Here is a 15323-nt window from a genome sequence, read left to right on the forward strand (position 1 = left end):
TCAAGTTAAAACAGTACTTTGATAGTAGTATTTTCCCTGAATTGTTTTATAGTCTTTTCTGAATTTACATTCTAGGAATATACCGCAACCTAAACTTACGAAAATAAATTCCAATTTGTGGAGGTAGATGGATGCTCAGTGGGTTGGTTGATAGTTACTGTTTTTTAAGTGTGTATTTGAGTCACATAATTCAATATTTAACCTATACCTGTTGGTTTATAAACTAGTTTATAAAATCGATTACAAATCAAGAATGTCAGTTTCTTTCAGAATGCATTTAGAAAATTTCAAGGGTCATTCTCTTAAATGAGAGAATGCCTAGCTAGTTAGTATAGAAATGGATTGATTGCATGTTCATTTCTATTTTTTAATGTGTTACAGCTTATGTAATTGAAACAAGAAAAATTACTACTCTAGGAGTATAATTTGATGAACTAAATGCCTAAGTACTAATGCTTTTTAGAAATAGCTTCATAGAGGTAGGCTGAGGAAAACCAGAATTCTTTGCTACAACCATTTTCTAAAATAACTACATTCTAGTTTTTTTTTTTTTAGCTTACTCCTAATAATAGTATTTACAATGCTGTTGATTTTAATTTCAACAAAAATTAATATGAAATAGTCATAAACCCAAGTGATAGCTTATTTCTTTTAATAGTAAGAAAAATTTTAATGGATTTGGGGGGGGGGAATTAACCATTCCAATCATATTTGTGACACAGTATTTGCTTTGTGGTAATACTTTACACCTTGAGAAGAAGTATGCTGTTGTTGATCTTTTCAAAATCGACTTAAGCTATATGACTGGTCAGACCCTTTCTGGGTAGTTTAATATTTTGAAAATGATAGGGAATGTTATTTAAATTTATTTTAACACATTGCAAAACATATAATTCATAAGAACCTTAGTTAAGGAAAAACATTAATATTCATCATTGTTAGTAAACCTTAAAATTTGACCTTAAAATGTTAAATGTAGCTTAATTAGAAATACTAATATTCTAGCTTTATAGGATATTTACTATAATTTTAATATATATATAAAGTCTAACCATTTTTTATTTTATACTGTATAATTTTTTAAAAATTTAAATATTTCACCTCACTCTTTTTTTAAATATATTTTATTGATTTTTTTATAGAGAGAAAGGGAGAGGGATAGAGAGCTAGAAACATTGACCAGCTGCCTCCTGCACACCTCCCACTGGGGATGTGCCCGAAACCACGGTACATGCCCTTGACCGGAATCGAACCTGGGACCTTTCAGTCTGCAGGCCGACGCTCTATCCACTGAGCTAAACCGGTTAGGGCTACTGTATAATTTCATACTCTTACTAAATGGGATTTTTAAAAACGTTTGTTTAAAAACATGGATTAAAAATTTACATAGAGCTCTGAGCTGCCGGTCATTAGTCCAATATAATGCTACTCTTTGAGAGGTTTTGGTGACCACACTTTGTCTACCCTTATCTATTTTGATTAACAGGTTGTGGTTTTACTAATATATGAGTATCTGTCATGGAAAGTGGAACTACATCACTTAAGGAATAATTTTAAACACTTTTAGCTTTCCATTAGCTCCAATGGTATTCAGTATTAAAGGCTTTGAAGAGAAGGAACCAAGTGTTAAGAATTGCACACTGCCCTGCCCTTCTACTCCCTAGTCACTTCATTGCTAACCAGCCCTTCTGCCATCCTCTTCTCTTTTGGGAATCACATTCACTGAAGTTCAAGTTATTCCACCTTAGGTAATTTAACTGTCCTCTAAAACCATAGGCAATTATTATAAATCCCCTTCAGAATCTTTATAGTCTCCAACTATGTCTTTATCCTCCCCTAATTAAAGCTTCTTTAAGCATTGACATTTATGTTAACACTAGAGGCCTGGTGCACAAAATTCGAGCACGGGGGAAGGGGTGTCCCTCAGCCCAGCCTGCACCCTCTCCAATCCAGGACCGCTCGGGGGATGTCCGACTGTGGGATTGGGCCTAAACCGGCAGTCGGACATCCCTCTCGCAATCTGGGACTGCTGGATCCTAACTGCTCACCTGCCTACCTGTCTGATTGCCCCTAACCCCTCTGCCTGCCTGCCTGATCGCCCCTAACAGCCTCTGCTCCTGCCACTGTGGCTTTGTCTGGAAGGACGTCCGGATGACGTCAGGTCTATCTGGTCTAATCAGCATATTACCCTTTTATTAGTATAGATTAAATGTCCATTGTCACATTTCCTGAATAAGCCAATGCTTAAATACATTATCATTTCTCTAAAATTTCATTTCTTATTTACAATGACTTTGGTGTTTAAGTCATTGACTAGAGTTGTTCTGTTGTTTTAGAAGTATTATAACTAATCAGCCTACCTGAAAGTGCAAAGAAAAACATTCAGGAGACTCAAGTTTACCACCTCAAAAGATGAATGTAATTGTGCTATATGCTACATGTAAGCCTATTGAATTATTGGCAAATGCCTCATATATAATGTTGCAGTGAACTAGTAAAGCAGCCTTAATTTCTCCCCATTCTATTAACATTGTTATGTCTTTAGTAACAAAAAGTACAGTAAACCCCATATACCCACTACCTAGAGTCTGCAATTAACAGTAAATTATACTTTATCACACATATGCACACCCATCATCTATTCCTTCCCCAGCTAATTTGAACTTAACACAGTAAGTTTTTGAAAACTGGAATGTTTATAATGGGGTATTCTATTTAGCTGAAGAATGATCAGAAAATGTTGGTTGAATATCTTTCATAAATAATTCTGTTTTCTTAGTTTTGAAATTCAGGATCTGGTCTGATAAAGGAACTTAATAGACACGGATGGCTAGGGAGACTAGACAGAATGCAGTGACTAAGGGCTCTTGGAAGGCTGATAGAAAAGAGCAGTCCAACCTTTGATATTAATCTTTTCATTCTAAAAAATTAGAGTACTAAATGCCTGATTACTTGAAGAATACGGATAATTTTAAACTTTGGAAGGGACCATTTGAGAGCCCTTATTTTATAGCAAGAAGATAACCCAAATTGTAGATCTCTCCAAAGCACTCTATGATTCCTTAATGCAAAGCAAACTGTAATTTTCCTGTTTAATGAGCTTACTGTTAAGAAGGCAATTTAAATTGAGTTCAATTTACATCAACCATTTGCATGTTGGAAATAAGTCATCAAAATATCTTCTACCTGCCATCCCCTTCCCAAAATTCTAGACTGCCAAAAACACATTTGTAATTTGGTTTTGACTAGTCAGGTTAATGTCTAATCTTAGAATAAAGGGACCATCTGTAATAATTTAGCAGTAGCTATGTATATGACCAAGCTTTTTGGAGGAATTTGGTTAGTATCTTATTATCTTTACAACCAGGTATTTTTCTGCCACTTGGAAAAATTACTTAACTTTCCTGAATCTTTTCTTACAAATGCATAAAAGTTGTGTGAATGACTAGAAAAATGAAGTATTTTTATTGTTTAAGAATGTCATTTCATCTTTTAAGCTATTGTTATACATTACAGATACATAGTCTCTTCTAATTAAATGGAGTTTGACTATGTAGCCTCCTTTGACAAATGTGCATCTGATTTTCCATGATTATTGATGTAGGTTGCTTCTGCCAACCCTCCCATTACTTTATTCAGAGACTAACACCTCCATAAATTCTTCCTTTAACAGAGGAAACTTTAAATTTGTGTTACAAGTTCTACACTAAAGCACTACTATAAACTCTGGTTAGAAAAGGAATTCTAAGATCTCAACAATGAACCCTTCTCAGTAAATGTAACACCTTTTAAAATCTTAAATTGTAATTAATTTGGGGGGGGGGTGTTTATAATACAAGTTTTAAGTTTGACAAATATAATTCCTGGGTGTTCAAAACATTACTTATACATTTTAGCATATTTAATTTAGAACTCCAAGAAAATTACAAAAGATATGAAAAGTGATCTGAAAACCGTCAGAGATTAATTAAAGACAGTCTCATCCAAGAGATTTAAAGGGTTTAAGTGTAAAATATTTTCTAAACTCTTAAAAAACAAAACTTCACCCACCTCATACCTTCAGAGAATGCTATCTAAAATTTTCAAGAAAGTTTCAAAGATTAACTTTTTTGTTTGTAAATAGCATTCTGAAAATATGTACTCAAATTTCCTTTCAGATTTAAAAACAAGTAGTTTCTAAATTACATGATTTTGCTTACCCAATTCTGCATCAGACATACTCTTTCCCCATTTGAAAACTTGTATTTGGAAATTTTTGAAAGATTTATAGATTCAGGAGTAAGAAATGAAGTACTAAAAACTTGGAGTTAGCTCAGGAATCAGGTGCTCAGCAAGGCAGACCTGTGATTTTAAAATATATTTAGTTCAGCAATGCCCTTCAAAAATTTTAATATATATAGGAGGATGAGACTATCCGCCTTTCATATCCAAGTATAAGAATGTTTGATTCCTTCAACCTGAAGCACCTATCAATTGCATAGAAGACATGGGAGTTGGAGGGCTTCCCACCCTCTAAATAAAGGATAATGTATTCAGCAATGTGATGGGAGGGTAATTAGGAGAAGGGAGAGGTTCAAAAACCAATTATAAATGACTAGAGGCCCAATGCACGAAATTCATGCAAGAGTAGGCCTTCCTTCCCCCAGCTGCCGGCATTGGCTTCCCTCTGGCATCCGGGACCTAGGCTTCCCTCGCAGCTCTGGCTTTGTCTGGTCTAATTAGCGTATTATGCTTTTATTATTATAGTTTTACCCACTTTCAAATCTTGGACTAAGAAAACCTTTTTTCTTCCCTTTCGCCAACTGGGCCCCTACTATCAGAATTCAGAACTTTAATTAGAATTGTCCACTAACAGACTTTTACAGGTAGGCAGAGAACCAACCACCATTTAACACTGTTCAGAGGAAATACTTTCTAACTCAACAACTAATTTACTATCACAGATGACATTGAGAGTCTATAGGAAGCAGGAAGATTGGGGTCAAGAGCACTGGTAAATGTGTTAAGCCTTATGAAGGAAAAAACAAAAGCATGTAGGAAAACAAAATATTTCAGTTCCATTTTCATGTTCTAATTAACAAAGGTATACCTCTAGGCCTGACCTATCTTCTATCTGCTTGCCATGTCTTTCTAAGTGGATATCTTGCATTCACCTCAAAAGTTCAACATGCAAATCAAAATTATCTTCCTCTATAATTATGACCCTGTTCCACAGTTCCCTAATTGCTAGTTTTATCTTAACTGCTCAATTTAAAAACTCTTTTCTTACCCTCCATTCAGTTGTTCAGTTCTTAATTCTACCTCCAAAACATCTCCCGAAGTCCATGCCTGTTTCTTCTGATGTCATTTAGGCTCTTTTCTCTTTCAAACTACTGAAATATCTTCCAAGTGGTTGTCTTGTCTCAAGCTTTCCCTTTCCAAGCAGTTTATACAGCGTGGGACAAAAGTAGGTTTACAGTTGTTTGTATGGAAAATAATACAAGAATTAATCATTGTTTCATGCACTCACAAATGTAAACCTCCTTTTGCCCTGCCCTGTCTTTTCATTAGTTTCCTTTTGAAGCAGGAATCTCATTCCCTTGTTCAAACCTTTGATGGCTATGCCATGCTTACCAGTACAGAATCAAGTTGAAATTCTTTAGCATGACATTCAAGGCCCTCCATGTTATTACCCTCACGCCTTTCAATACATTGAACCTTCCTTCCTTACACTTCTCGAACTTCTAGTCTACATCTTTTCACACAACTGTCTGCTGAGACATTTTCCTCTTGACAATTTTTCCTGTTCTTTTCATGCCAAATACTACTGAATGTTTTAAGGTCCAACTCAGTGGTACTTCTGGTCCATCTCAGTGGTACTTCTAAGGTGTCAGATTCCTAACTAGACAACTCTTAACCAGAATTAAGTCATTCCTTCTGGGAGAAAAGTATTACTTTTGATTTACCTCTTCAAGCATTTTGTTGTGGATAAAAGGGGGATACAGCCTGTACTTTACTTAGCCTACTCACCTATACTGTTAAATTTCAGCTCATTCAGTCCCACATTTGTACGGAATAGTAGCTTCCTGTTAAAATACTATGATGAGGTGATTACATATTACTATGCCTAAAAACCTAAATGCTGGTCCTAACAAAGTATAGATTACTTGCCTAATACATTCTAATCTTTTATAAACCACCCTGAAATACTTTAACTTACAAACCATCTTTAAGTTTTAAAAGAATGGCTCCTGTTAACCTTTTAATGGTGTAATTTGGTCTTTTATTACCTTCTTTTTCCTATTCTGCCCACAAGGAGAATGCTAATATTTAGCACCAAGATTAATGCAAATACAAGCAGCTCATTCTATAGCAGCCATGGGCAAACTACGGCCCGCGGGCCAGATCCGGCCCGTTCGGCTGTTCTATCCAGCCCGCGGAGCCAAAAGAGCGGAGGGTTCTCTTGCTCTCCCCTCCGCTCCTTTACTTTGAATTTATATTAGTTCACACAAACACTCCATCCATGCTTTTGTTCTGGCCCTCCGGTCCAGTTTAAGAACCCATTGTGGCCCTTGAGTCAAAAAGTTTGCCCACCCCTGTTCTATAGTGTCACTTCATCAGTGGCATGAGTTGAATAAACTTGGTATCAGATTGCACAGAAGTATCTACAAACAACTTCAGGTGCTTCAATACTAAGCACCTATTGGTAGTTGTTCTAGACCAGTGGTCGGCAAACTCATTAGTCAACAGAGCCAAATATCAACAGTACAACGATTGAAATTTCTTTTGAGAGCCCAATTTTTTAAACTTAAACTTCTTCTAACACTTCTTCAAAATAGACTTGCCAAGGCCGTGGTATTTTGTCGAAGAGCCACACTCAAGGGGCCAAAGAGCTGCATGTGGCTCGCGAGCCGCAGTTTGCCGACCATGGTTCTAGATATAACAATTTTCTCTACTCACATACTCGACTTAATAAACCTTTCACCTCTTACAAGACCCCTTTCGGGCCACTACAATATAGGCCTGAAGCTGGTGACTGCAAACACAATGTTTGCTTTACACACCCACAAAACCAAACCAATCAATGTAACTATAGAAACATTGGAAAAAATTCTACAAGAGACTTTAATGGGAGAAAAATAAAGGTGGCTGAATAATAACTGGGGTGCATATGGTTCAAATTTACATTGAAACTTAACCCCAAGGTGATGATTACTAGGAAGTGAAATGTTTGGGAAGTGATTAGGACATGAGCAAAACCCTTATGCATGGCTTTGGTGCCAAACAAAATCAGCCCCCAAAAGCTCCCTCACTCTTCTACCATGTGAGGATGCAATGAAAAGACACCATTTAAGTGAGTTCTCACCAGACTCCAAATCAGCTCAAATTCCCTGTGTACAGAACTGTGAGAAACAAATGTTTATAAGCTACCCAGTCTCTAGTATTTTGTGACAGCAGCTGGAAGGGACTAAGGCTGCTAAATAGTATTTTACTGTAACACCAAAACTATTCAACTTTTAATGTTAATATTTTTCACTAAACATTATCTCAAGTCACTCTTCAAACTATAAAACCTATTACTTTACTAGAGGCCTAGTTGCAGTCTGGGACCCCTTGGGGGATGTCCACCTGCCGGCTTAGGCTCCCTCCCTGCAGACATCCGGGGCCCTTCACTCCTTACCACCCACCTGCTTGCTGCTCCATAGTGCTGCTGTGGAGGCCAGAGAGGCTCCAGCCATCGCTGCTGCACTTGCCAGCCATGAGCCTGGCTTCTGGCTGAGCAGCGCTCCCCCTGTGGGAGCGCACTGACCACCAGGGGACAGCTCCTGCATTGAGCGTCTGCCCCCTGGTGGTCAGTGCATATCATAGCGACCAGTATTTCTGGTCATTCTGCTGTAAAGGTCGCTTAGGCTCTTATTATATAGATAATACCTATTTCCTTATGTCACGCCTTTAAGAATTCCAGTCATTCTCTTTACCAGTTAACACTTCCCTTAGAAAGTCTGCTCACCTACTAGAAAATAATTTTGACAAGGATGTGGAGAAAAGGGAACCCTAGTACACTGCTGGTGGGAATGCAGACTGGTGCAGCCACTGTGGAAAACAGTATGGAGTTTCCTCAAAAAACTAAAAATGGAACTCCCACTTGACCCAGTGATTCCTTTTCTAGGAATATACCCTAAGAAATCAGAAACAACAATCAGAAAGAATATGTGCACCCCTGTGTTCATAGCAGCACAATTTAAAATAGCTGGTTTGGAAACAACCCAAGTGTCCATCAACAGGTGGGTGGGTACAAAAAGCTGTGGTACATTTACACAATGGAATACTATGCAGCTGTAAAAAAGAAAGAACTTTTACCATTTGCAACAGCATGGGTGGACCTGGAGAGTATTATGCTAAGTGAAATAAGCCAGTCAGAGAAAGAAGTATTTCACTCATATGTGTAATCTAATGAACAAAATAAACTGATGAACAAAAACAGATCCAGAGACATGGAAGCATTGAACAGACTGTCAAACCTCAGAAGGAAGGCAGGGGAGGATGGCAGATAGGGAAGAGATCAATTAAAGAACTTGTATGCACATATGCATAACCCATGGTCACTAACAATAGGGTGAAGGCCTGGGGTGTGCTAGAAGTCAATGGGGGAAGAAGGAGACACATGCAGTACTTTCAACAAAGATTAACAAAATTATTTTTTTTCTCTAAATGCATTTTTAAAGCCAGCTATATATAGCTATGTATGTGTGTGTGACACATACATAATGAAGTATAGCTTTCTCTACATACATGAAAGAATAAAGCCAGCCCTAGCTAGTTTTTGGCTCAGTGGATAGAGTACCCGCCCTCAGATTAAAAGGTCGCAGGTTCAATTCCAGTCAAGGACACATACCTCAGTTGCAGACTCAATCCCGGCCCTGGTTGGGGCATGTGTGGGAGGCAACCAATCAATTGGGAAGTGTTTCACATCGATGTTTCTCTCACATTGATGTTTCTCTGTCTCTCCTCCTTCCACTCTCTCTAAAACCTCAGGTAATTAACAAAAAAACCCCAAAACAAAAAAAAACCACAAAGCCAGTGCTAAAGAATAATGGTTGGCTGAATTACGTATGAGCTGCATCTATAAGACAGCAAATTATTAATTCTGATTTTGTAGCAGCTGTAATAAAAGTTATACGCTCACTACTCATCAAGTCAATAGTGATTCTAAATTAAGATGCCCACACCACTACAAACCTTTGTACAGCCAGAAAGTTAAGTGAATTCCTCCTCTCCCATGTGAACCAAATGGCACAGGAGGGTCAGACCTAAGACTGCAGGCCGTGAGCCTCTGTTGGTTTTGCATAGTCTGAGGGTAAAATGTAAACCATAGAACCCTTTTATTTTTTTCTAGTAAGGATGGTAGCACCTTTATTCTAGCTTATAGAATCCTCTATATACCCTCTTAAAACCTTTTTCCTTTTCATGTCTAAATATTGCCCATACAAAAAAAACTTCCCTTATTTGAGATAAACTTTAGCTTTTTGTAACTAAAAACTACATACTACGAAGTAAAAGAACAGTTTAAATTTTAACAAAAATACATTAGCTGCCATATTTATCTTCAAGCAAGCTTCAGAATCCAAATCTCCATCTATTATTTTAACATCAATTACGCTTGCTTTGGTTCAAGTACCACCACTCATTACCAATATAAACCCAGCAAACCAAACAAGTGTCACTTCTTTCACTAAAAATGTATGGTATGGTCATGTGAAATAGTACTTTACGAAACAGTTCATATATAAACATATTCTAAGTTATAAACTAATCAGCTTTACTTTTGACCACAACCATTTCCATTTGTAAAATGGGGAATTCCTCCCCTAAGAGGAATTATGGATCCCTCTAAATTCCAGATGGAGAATGGATAATTAGTGTAAAGTTAAACACCTTTAGCCAGTAAAGTGAAAGTTAAAATCCACCTCCTAGTCACACAAACATGAGAAACAGGCACACACAAAGAGTCAAGACTATAAAAGGGGGAGGAAGGGGCCAAATTATTATTTTAGAATTTGATTACAACCGATTTTGTTGGCATTAAAATTAAGAGATATTTTAAATTTGGATATGGATATAAACCAAAAAACAGAAATTAAGTTTAGTAAAAGTGAGAAGTTTTCCAGTAATTACAGATTAGAAGGCAGAAATCAATTTAGAGAAACAGACAAAGCCATGTTTACAATGATTGTGCCACAGATTTAAATTTCAGTAGTGCATTAGTAAACTGTTCACATTTAGATCTTCACCTTGAGATTCGATAGCTGTTTCTTGAAAAATCTCTCAGTACCTTGTGCAAATAAATTGGTCTTCCATGTGCCTTAGCACACACTTAAAATTTTCTCCATTGTATATATACAAAACACCTACCATTTGGGCAGGGCAAAATACATACTTTCATAACAAAACTATAATGTACCTCTGAAGTATCAATATACACATAATACATGGTATACAGTATTTACAAAATATAAAACATAATACAAGCTGTTTGTAATTTTTTAAAACACATCTTTTGCCCTCCTACGTTACAACAAGGCAAATTCCCATTTCTGTACCAATTTTCTTTTCAAGAATGCAGGGATTTTGGAAAAACTTTGTTTTACATACATACTGAGATCTAAGTTTGAACTTTTAGGAGAGTTTTTAAGTGTACTGCCATCAATTCCCTATTTTGGTTGGAATTTTCAATAGTGCTTCCCATCCAGTGACTAGGTGGTTTTGGAAGAACACTAGGAGAAGGTGGATCACTAAACTTTGCCCCAGCATAATTTTCCTTTTGGCTCACTTCAGTTAGAAATGCTGATTTCTTCAAATGCTTTTTTTTAATGTTCTCAGTGTTTTTAAAAGGCTTTTTTTCCTGCTTCTGAATTATATCAGATGAAACAGAATCCTGCCAAAAGTTATTTTCATTTCTTTTTGCAGAGGTGATCTTGGTTAGTGGTAAGTTATATTTGCTTTTCTGTCTGTTTATCTTTGGTTGTTCACACAAGTGCATACCATGAACAAGCTGCCCGTAGGGGATGGTAATTTTCTCCGATTTTCCCATGTTTGATTTTAAAACCTATAAAGACAAGGAACATAAACGTGAATATAGTCTCATGATAGAAACCAGTAACAAGCCTCATATTACATATTTAATATATATTTAAATAGTTACATATTTAAATAGTTACACTAAACTTTTAGTTTACTGTCTTGGTTAAAACCATGTTTGCTGCATTTATCACTGGATGTCCAAGCATGCACATATCTCTTTGTATACCACTAAAAATATAGTTGATAGCCACTGTTACCAGTATGCAATGTATAAGCCAGTTCTACAATGTTAAAGTGAAAAACCCAAAGTAACCCCAAGTCCATCTTTCTGTAACCGTAAGGAAGAGTAATGCCAACCTGTTTCTGACAAAGGTCAGTGTTTTTACAATAGGATGTTGCCAAGAAAAATTTTCTAATGCTTTCATTTTGGTTAGTTGAGTCTGTTTAAAAATAAAAACTATGTTAATAAGTATACTATTTACCTTTAAGACAGGTACTTTCAAAAAGTTACTTCAGAATAAATAAAAATTTTATTAGCAGAAGCTAGATTTTAGGCGAGGAAGTGTTTTGATAATGGTTACTAAGTACCCAGAAAAACTATCTCCTAGCTTCTGAAAACAAAATTTTTCAGATATTTAAATACTAAAATAAAAACTCAAAAACTAAAATACTTACCATTTTTTTTTTCATCTTTTCCAGGTATAGCAAATCAGAAAAAAAAGTTTTCTGCCTGTCCCCTACTTTCTGGTTTCACAACTGCTCCAAAAACGCTGCCACACTAATTCTATTTTCTTAACTCAAGTGCTCCTTATAGGAAGGCATGGCTAGATGGAAAGTATAAAGTAATCCATTAGATCACATTGCCCTTTTAACACTTGAAATATGGTAGGGAAGCAGGACACAAATACAGAAAGAACTCGTTTACATATTCCATGTCATAAGGGAAACTGCTAATACAGCTTCCTAGTTGAATATCATTCTGGAAGAGAAAGGATCTTACTGACCTGGAATCAAAGTACAAAAACTCGCTTTTAGGAACATTATCACTAATATTTCAGAACAGCCATCGAATTTTAAAACTTGAAAGCAATCTGAAATAATTTAAGGAATTGGCGCAAATTTTATTTTTCCAAGGGCACAGCTGCAAATCTCTCAGCGCAACAGCCTTTCAACAAATGGCAGTAACTTATTTTCATGTCATTACTGTGAAAGTTTGAAATTGAGTCAGTAAAACGTTTTATTTTGATATGAAGATTAATTTCAAATCATGTTAACGATTTAATCCCACTGAGGTTTTTAATCAATTTTATACCAGTCCAGTAGCATGACAATTGGGCAGCATAACGTCGATTCAATTGATAACTCTTCTTTCGAAAATTTCAGTTTGGACACAATAAAACCACCTTCCACTAAGAAGTCCTGTACAGTACACAGTAGACATTGTTAAATTCCGTTCATCTGATACACTAGCACACAAAATATATCGCTTCAAAGCAGCAGCAAGAACTCTGCCGCCAAAGTTAAAAAGCACAGCTAAGTAGGTCGGCCCCGCGAGGGGCAGAGCCCCAGTTGGATTGGCGCCCTAACAACTCAGCAAAAAGCAAGCCCCGGGGAATCCGGCCAGCGTGGCCCATTCCCAACTGCACACCCGGGTGGTGTGAGTGTGCGCGCGCGTCGCCGACTAGTCCTGGGGGTACCCACCGTCAGGAAACAAAAAAAGCGGCCCCCCACCCCTTCCCCTACCACCCACACACGGCCTGGCCTCCTTCATCAGCGCCCCAGCGCTCCGCACGTAGCGCGCGCTGACGTCACCCCCGGGCCCCTTCCCTCCTCCCCCACCGCGCGCCCAGAACGCTGAAACCCCCTGGAACGCAGCCAGCCTTCTAAATCGGGGCTGTTGCTGGGGCGCAGCCGCTCCTCTCATTGGCTGGCGTTCGGGAGCCAATCAGCAGCGCCACCGCGAGCCTCTCCCTCCCCCTGTCCCCCTCTGCAAGAACAGAGCAGGCGTCACGGAAACTTCCCTCCCGAGTAAACAGCCGCCCCCCATCCCGACCCCCCTACGAGCAGAGCACCAAGCCGCAGGGCCCGGCTGTGGCCGTCTAAGGACCGAATTCCCCAACGGTCCCCTTGCCCCTCGTGGCACTCACCTCTTTCCGTAACGAGGGTTGGCCGGGTGCCGCGGGGGGCAGCGGACCGGGGAAAAGGTTCGCTTCCTCAGTTCGGGTTGCAGCCGCAGGACCCGGGGCTGAGGCGGCGGCCTGACTCGGGGCTTCCTGCGCTCCGCTCGGGCCCGCGGAGGGGCTCCGCCCGCTCTCCAGGCTCGGCCGGTGCTGCTGGTACTGGTGGAAGCGGCTGGGCAGCTGCCCCGCCGGGCTGGCCCGCACCTTCTTCTTTCGCCGCTTCTTTGGAGCGGCCCGAGGGGTGCCCCCCGCCGGGGCGAGATTGCAGTTGGGCAAGGGTGCTGGGGCTCGAGGCTGAGGGGTCAGACACGGACCGTCCCCGCCTAGGAAGTGAGGGAGGAAGAAGGTGGGGGGCAGTGCCCGAGGGTCCGGAATCCGCGGTAAAGGCGGCGGAGCGGAGGTCACCATCGGAAGGGCCCCGAAGTAACCGCGGGCGGAAAAGCCGAGGGGTGCAAGACGGCCGCTCAGGATCAGCGGCTCCCGCTGCGGGACAGAGACGACGGTCATAGCCCTGGGAGGAAAATGGTTCAGCAGGACGAGGAGGAGCAAGCGAAGCCGGAGAGGACAGGGCGACGGCTGCTGCTGAGAGAGGCGAGCGGAGCGCGGACTAGGACTCGGGCGGTGGCGGCGCAGCAACGAATAGCCTCCGCTCCAGCTCTGAGTGTTGTTATCGGAAGCTCCGCCCCATCACCCACCCACCTCCCCGCGAAAGCCCAATCAGAATCCGACAGGGCACGCCACGCCCGCGGCTCCGCCTCCAGCGCCTCTGAAAGACGTACACACACAAACAACTAGCTTGCTGCAGCGGGGCACAAAGAGCGCGCACTGCGCAGGCGCTGCCAACCGGCCCTTTCGGGAAGAGTGGGCCCGGCGAACAATGAAGTTCCGTTTCACCCCACCTCCCCCGCCCCTTTCCTTCCTTATCCCCGCACCTCGCCTTCCAGGCAGAGGTCAGACTGAATTTGGGAATGGGGTTGCAGGATTACGAGGTTGGGGGGCGGGAGGAAGGGAGAAAGAATCCGGAAGCACCAAGGCCACTGACCTTGGGGAAGTAATGTCTTATTTCAAGCCCATTATCGGTTTGGGTTTTTTTTGTTATTCAAGATTTCAAAGTACATTATGGGGATTTCTTTCTTAGCAGTCGTGAAGAAAATCAGTCCAGATTTACATTTGATGAAGTGTGGTTCACGTTCTTTTCCATTTACTCGGCTGAGCAACGCTACTCCTTAGCAATGGTAATCGGAGTAAGAATTAAGGGAGTGAAATTAAGTGATTGAAATTTGCCATTTAATATAGAAAAAGTTTTCCATAAATCCGTAATTGGGCATTGGAAAAGTTATTGCCTTCGTACTTGAAGGACTGTGAGACTTTAGGATCGCAAAACCACGCCTGATACTGAATAGGAAGCAATGGAGGAGGCTTGCGTCTCTGAGAAAGTGAAACAGCTCAGCAGCATAGCGTTTTGCTATCTGTTTGTAAATAGAAATCTCACTCGCATCAGATCCCCGGTTCACACACACACAAAAGAACTGTGGCTACTTAAACAAGAGCTGATGTGCCAGGAACTGTTCTTTACATAAATTATTTCATACGAATCTCACAACCCTAAGGAATAGCTCCTCATTTTATAGGACAGGAAACAGGTTTAGAGAAGCAAAAAGTACTTGTCAAACATCATACAGCAAATTAATATCAGAACTTGAACTCCAGTCTAGGTTTGGCAAGAACAGAGATTTAACATCCATACTGCCTGCCATACTAGATGGTAGGTTTTTAGAACATCATAATCTTACAAGTCTGTATCCTCAGTTTCTAACCAATACTTTTCAGCTTTGTAGTGCTTGATAAGTGTTAATTAACTAGAGACCCGGTGCACAAAATTCGTGCATGGGGGGGTGGGGGTATCCTCAGCCCAGCCTGCGCCCTCTCACAGTCCAGGAGCCCTGGGGTGGGGGAGCATGTTGGACATCCTTGGGAGAGGCTCCCACCACTGCTGCTGTGCCTGCCAGCCATGAACCTGGCTCAGGGCTTCTGGCTGAGCAGCGCTCCCCCTGTGGGAGCGCACTGACCACCAGGGGACAG

At 40.2% G+C, this 15323-nt stretch overlaps 1 protein-coding gene across 2 annotated transcripts; it reads right to left on the reverse strand.

Annotated features, from left to right (window-relative positions):
- Positions 1-8197: 8197 nt before the first annotated feature.
- Positions 8198-13924, reverse strand: PNRC1 (proline rich nuclear receptor coactivator 1). 2 transcript variants are annotated; one of them, XM_080666558.1, is made up of 3 exons: positions 13209-13924; positions 11419-11501; positions 8415-11086 (listed from the first exon to the last, which is right to left on the reverse strand). In XM_080666558.1, exons 1-3 carry the CDS (start codon positions 13746-13748, stop codon positions 11080-11082), a joined length of 630 nt encoding a protein of 209 aa, XP_080522684.1. In that variant the 5' UTR covers positions 13749-13924; the 3' UTR covers positions 8415-11079. The 2 variants fall into 2 exon arrangements, with proteins under 2 accessions (XP_080522685.1, XP_080522684.1); XM_080666559.1 differs by lacking the exon at positions 11419-11501 and having other exon boundaries at positions 8198-11086; positions 13209-13916.
- Positions 13925-15323: the final 1399 nt, after the last annotated feature.

This window comes from Plecotus auritus (genome assembly GCF_963455305.1).
Source record: "Plecotus auritus genome assembly, chromosome: 4".
NCBI lineage: Eukaryota > Metazoa > Chordata > Mammalia > Chiroptera > Vespertilionidae > Plecotus > Plecotus auritus.

Excerpts from the sequence above, each read along its gene's own strand:
- PNRC1 (XM_080666559.1), bottom strand. The coding sequence starts at position 13,748 with ATGACCGTCGTCTCTGTCCCGCAGCGGGAGCCGCTGATCCTGAGCGGC. Across the intron at positions 11,087-13,208 it reads AACCCTCGTTACGGAAAGAG|GTTTTAAAATCAAACATGGG; the intron begins GTGAGTGCCACG and ends TTGTCTTTATAG.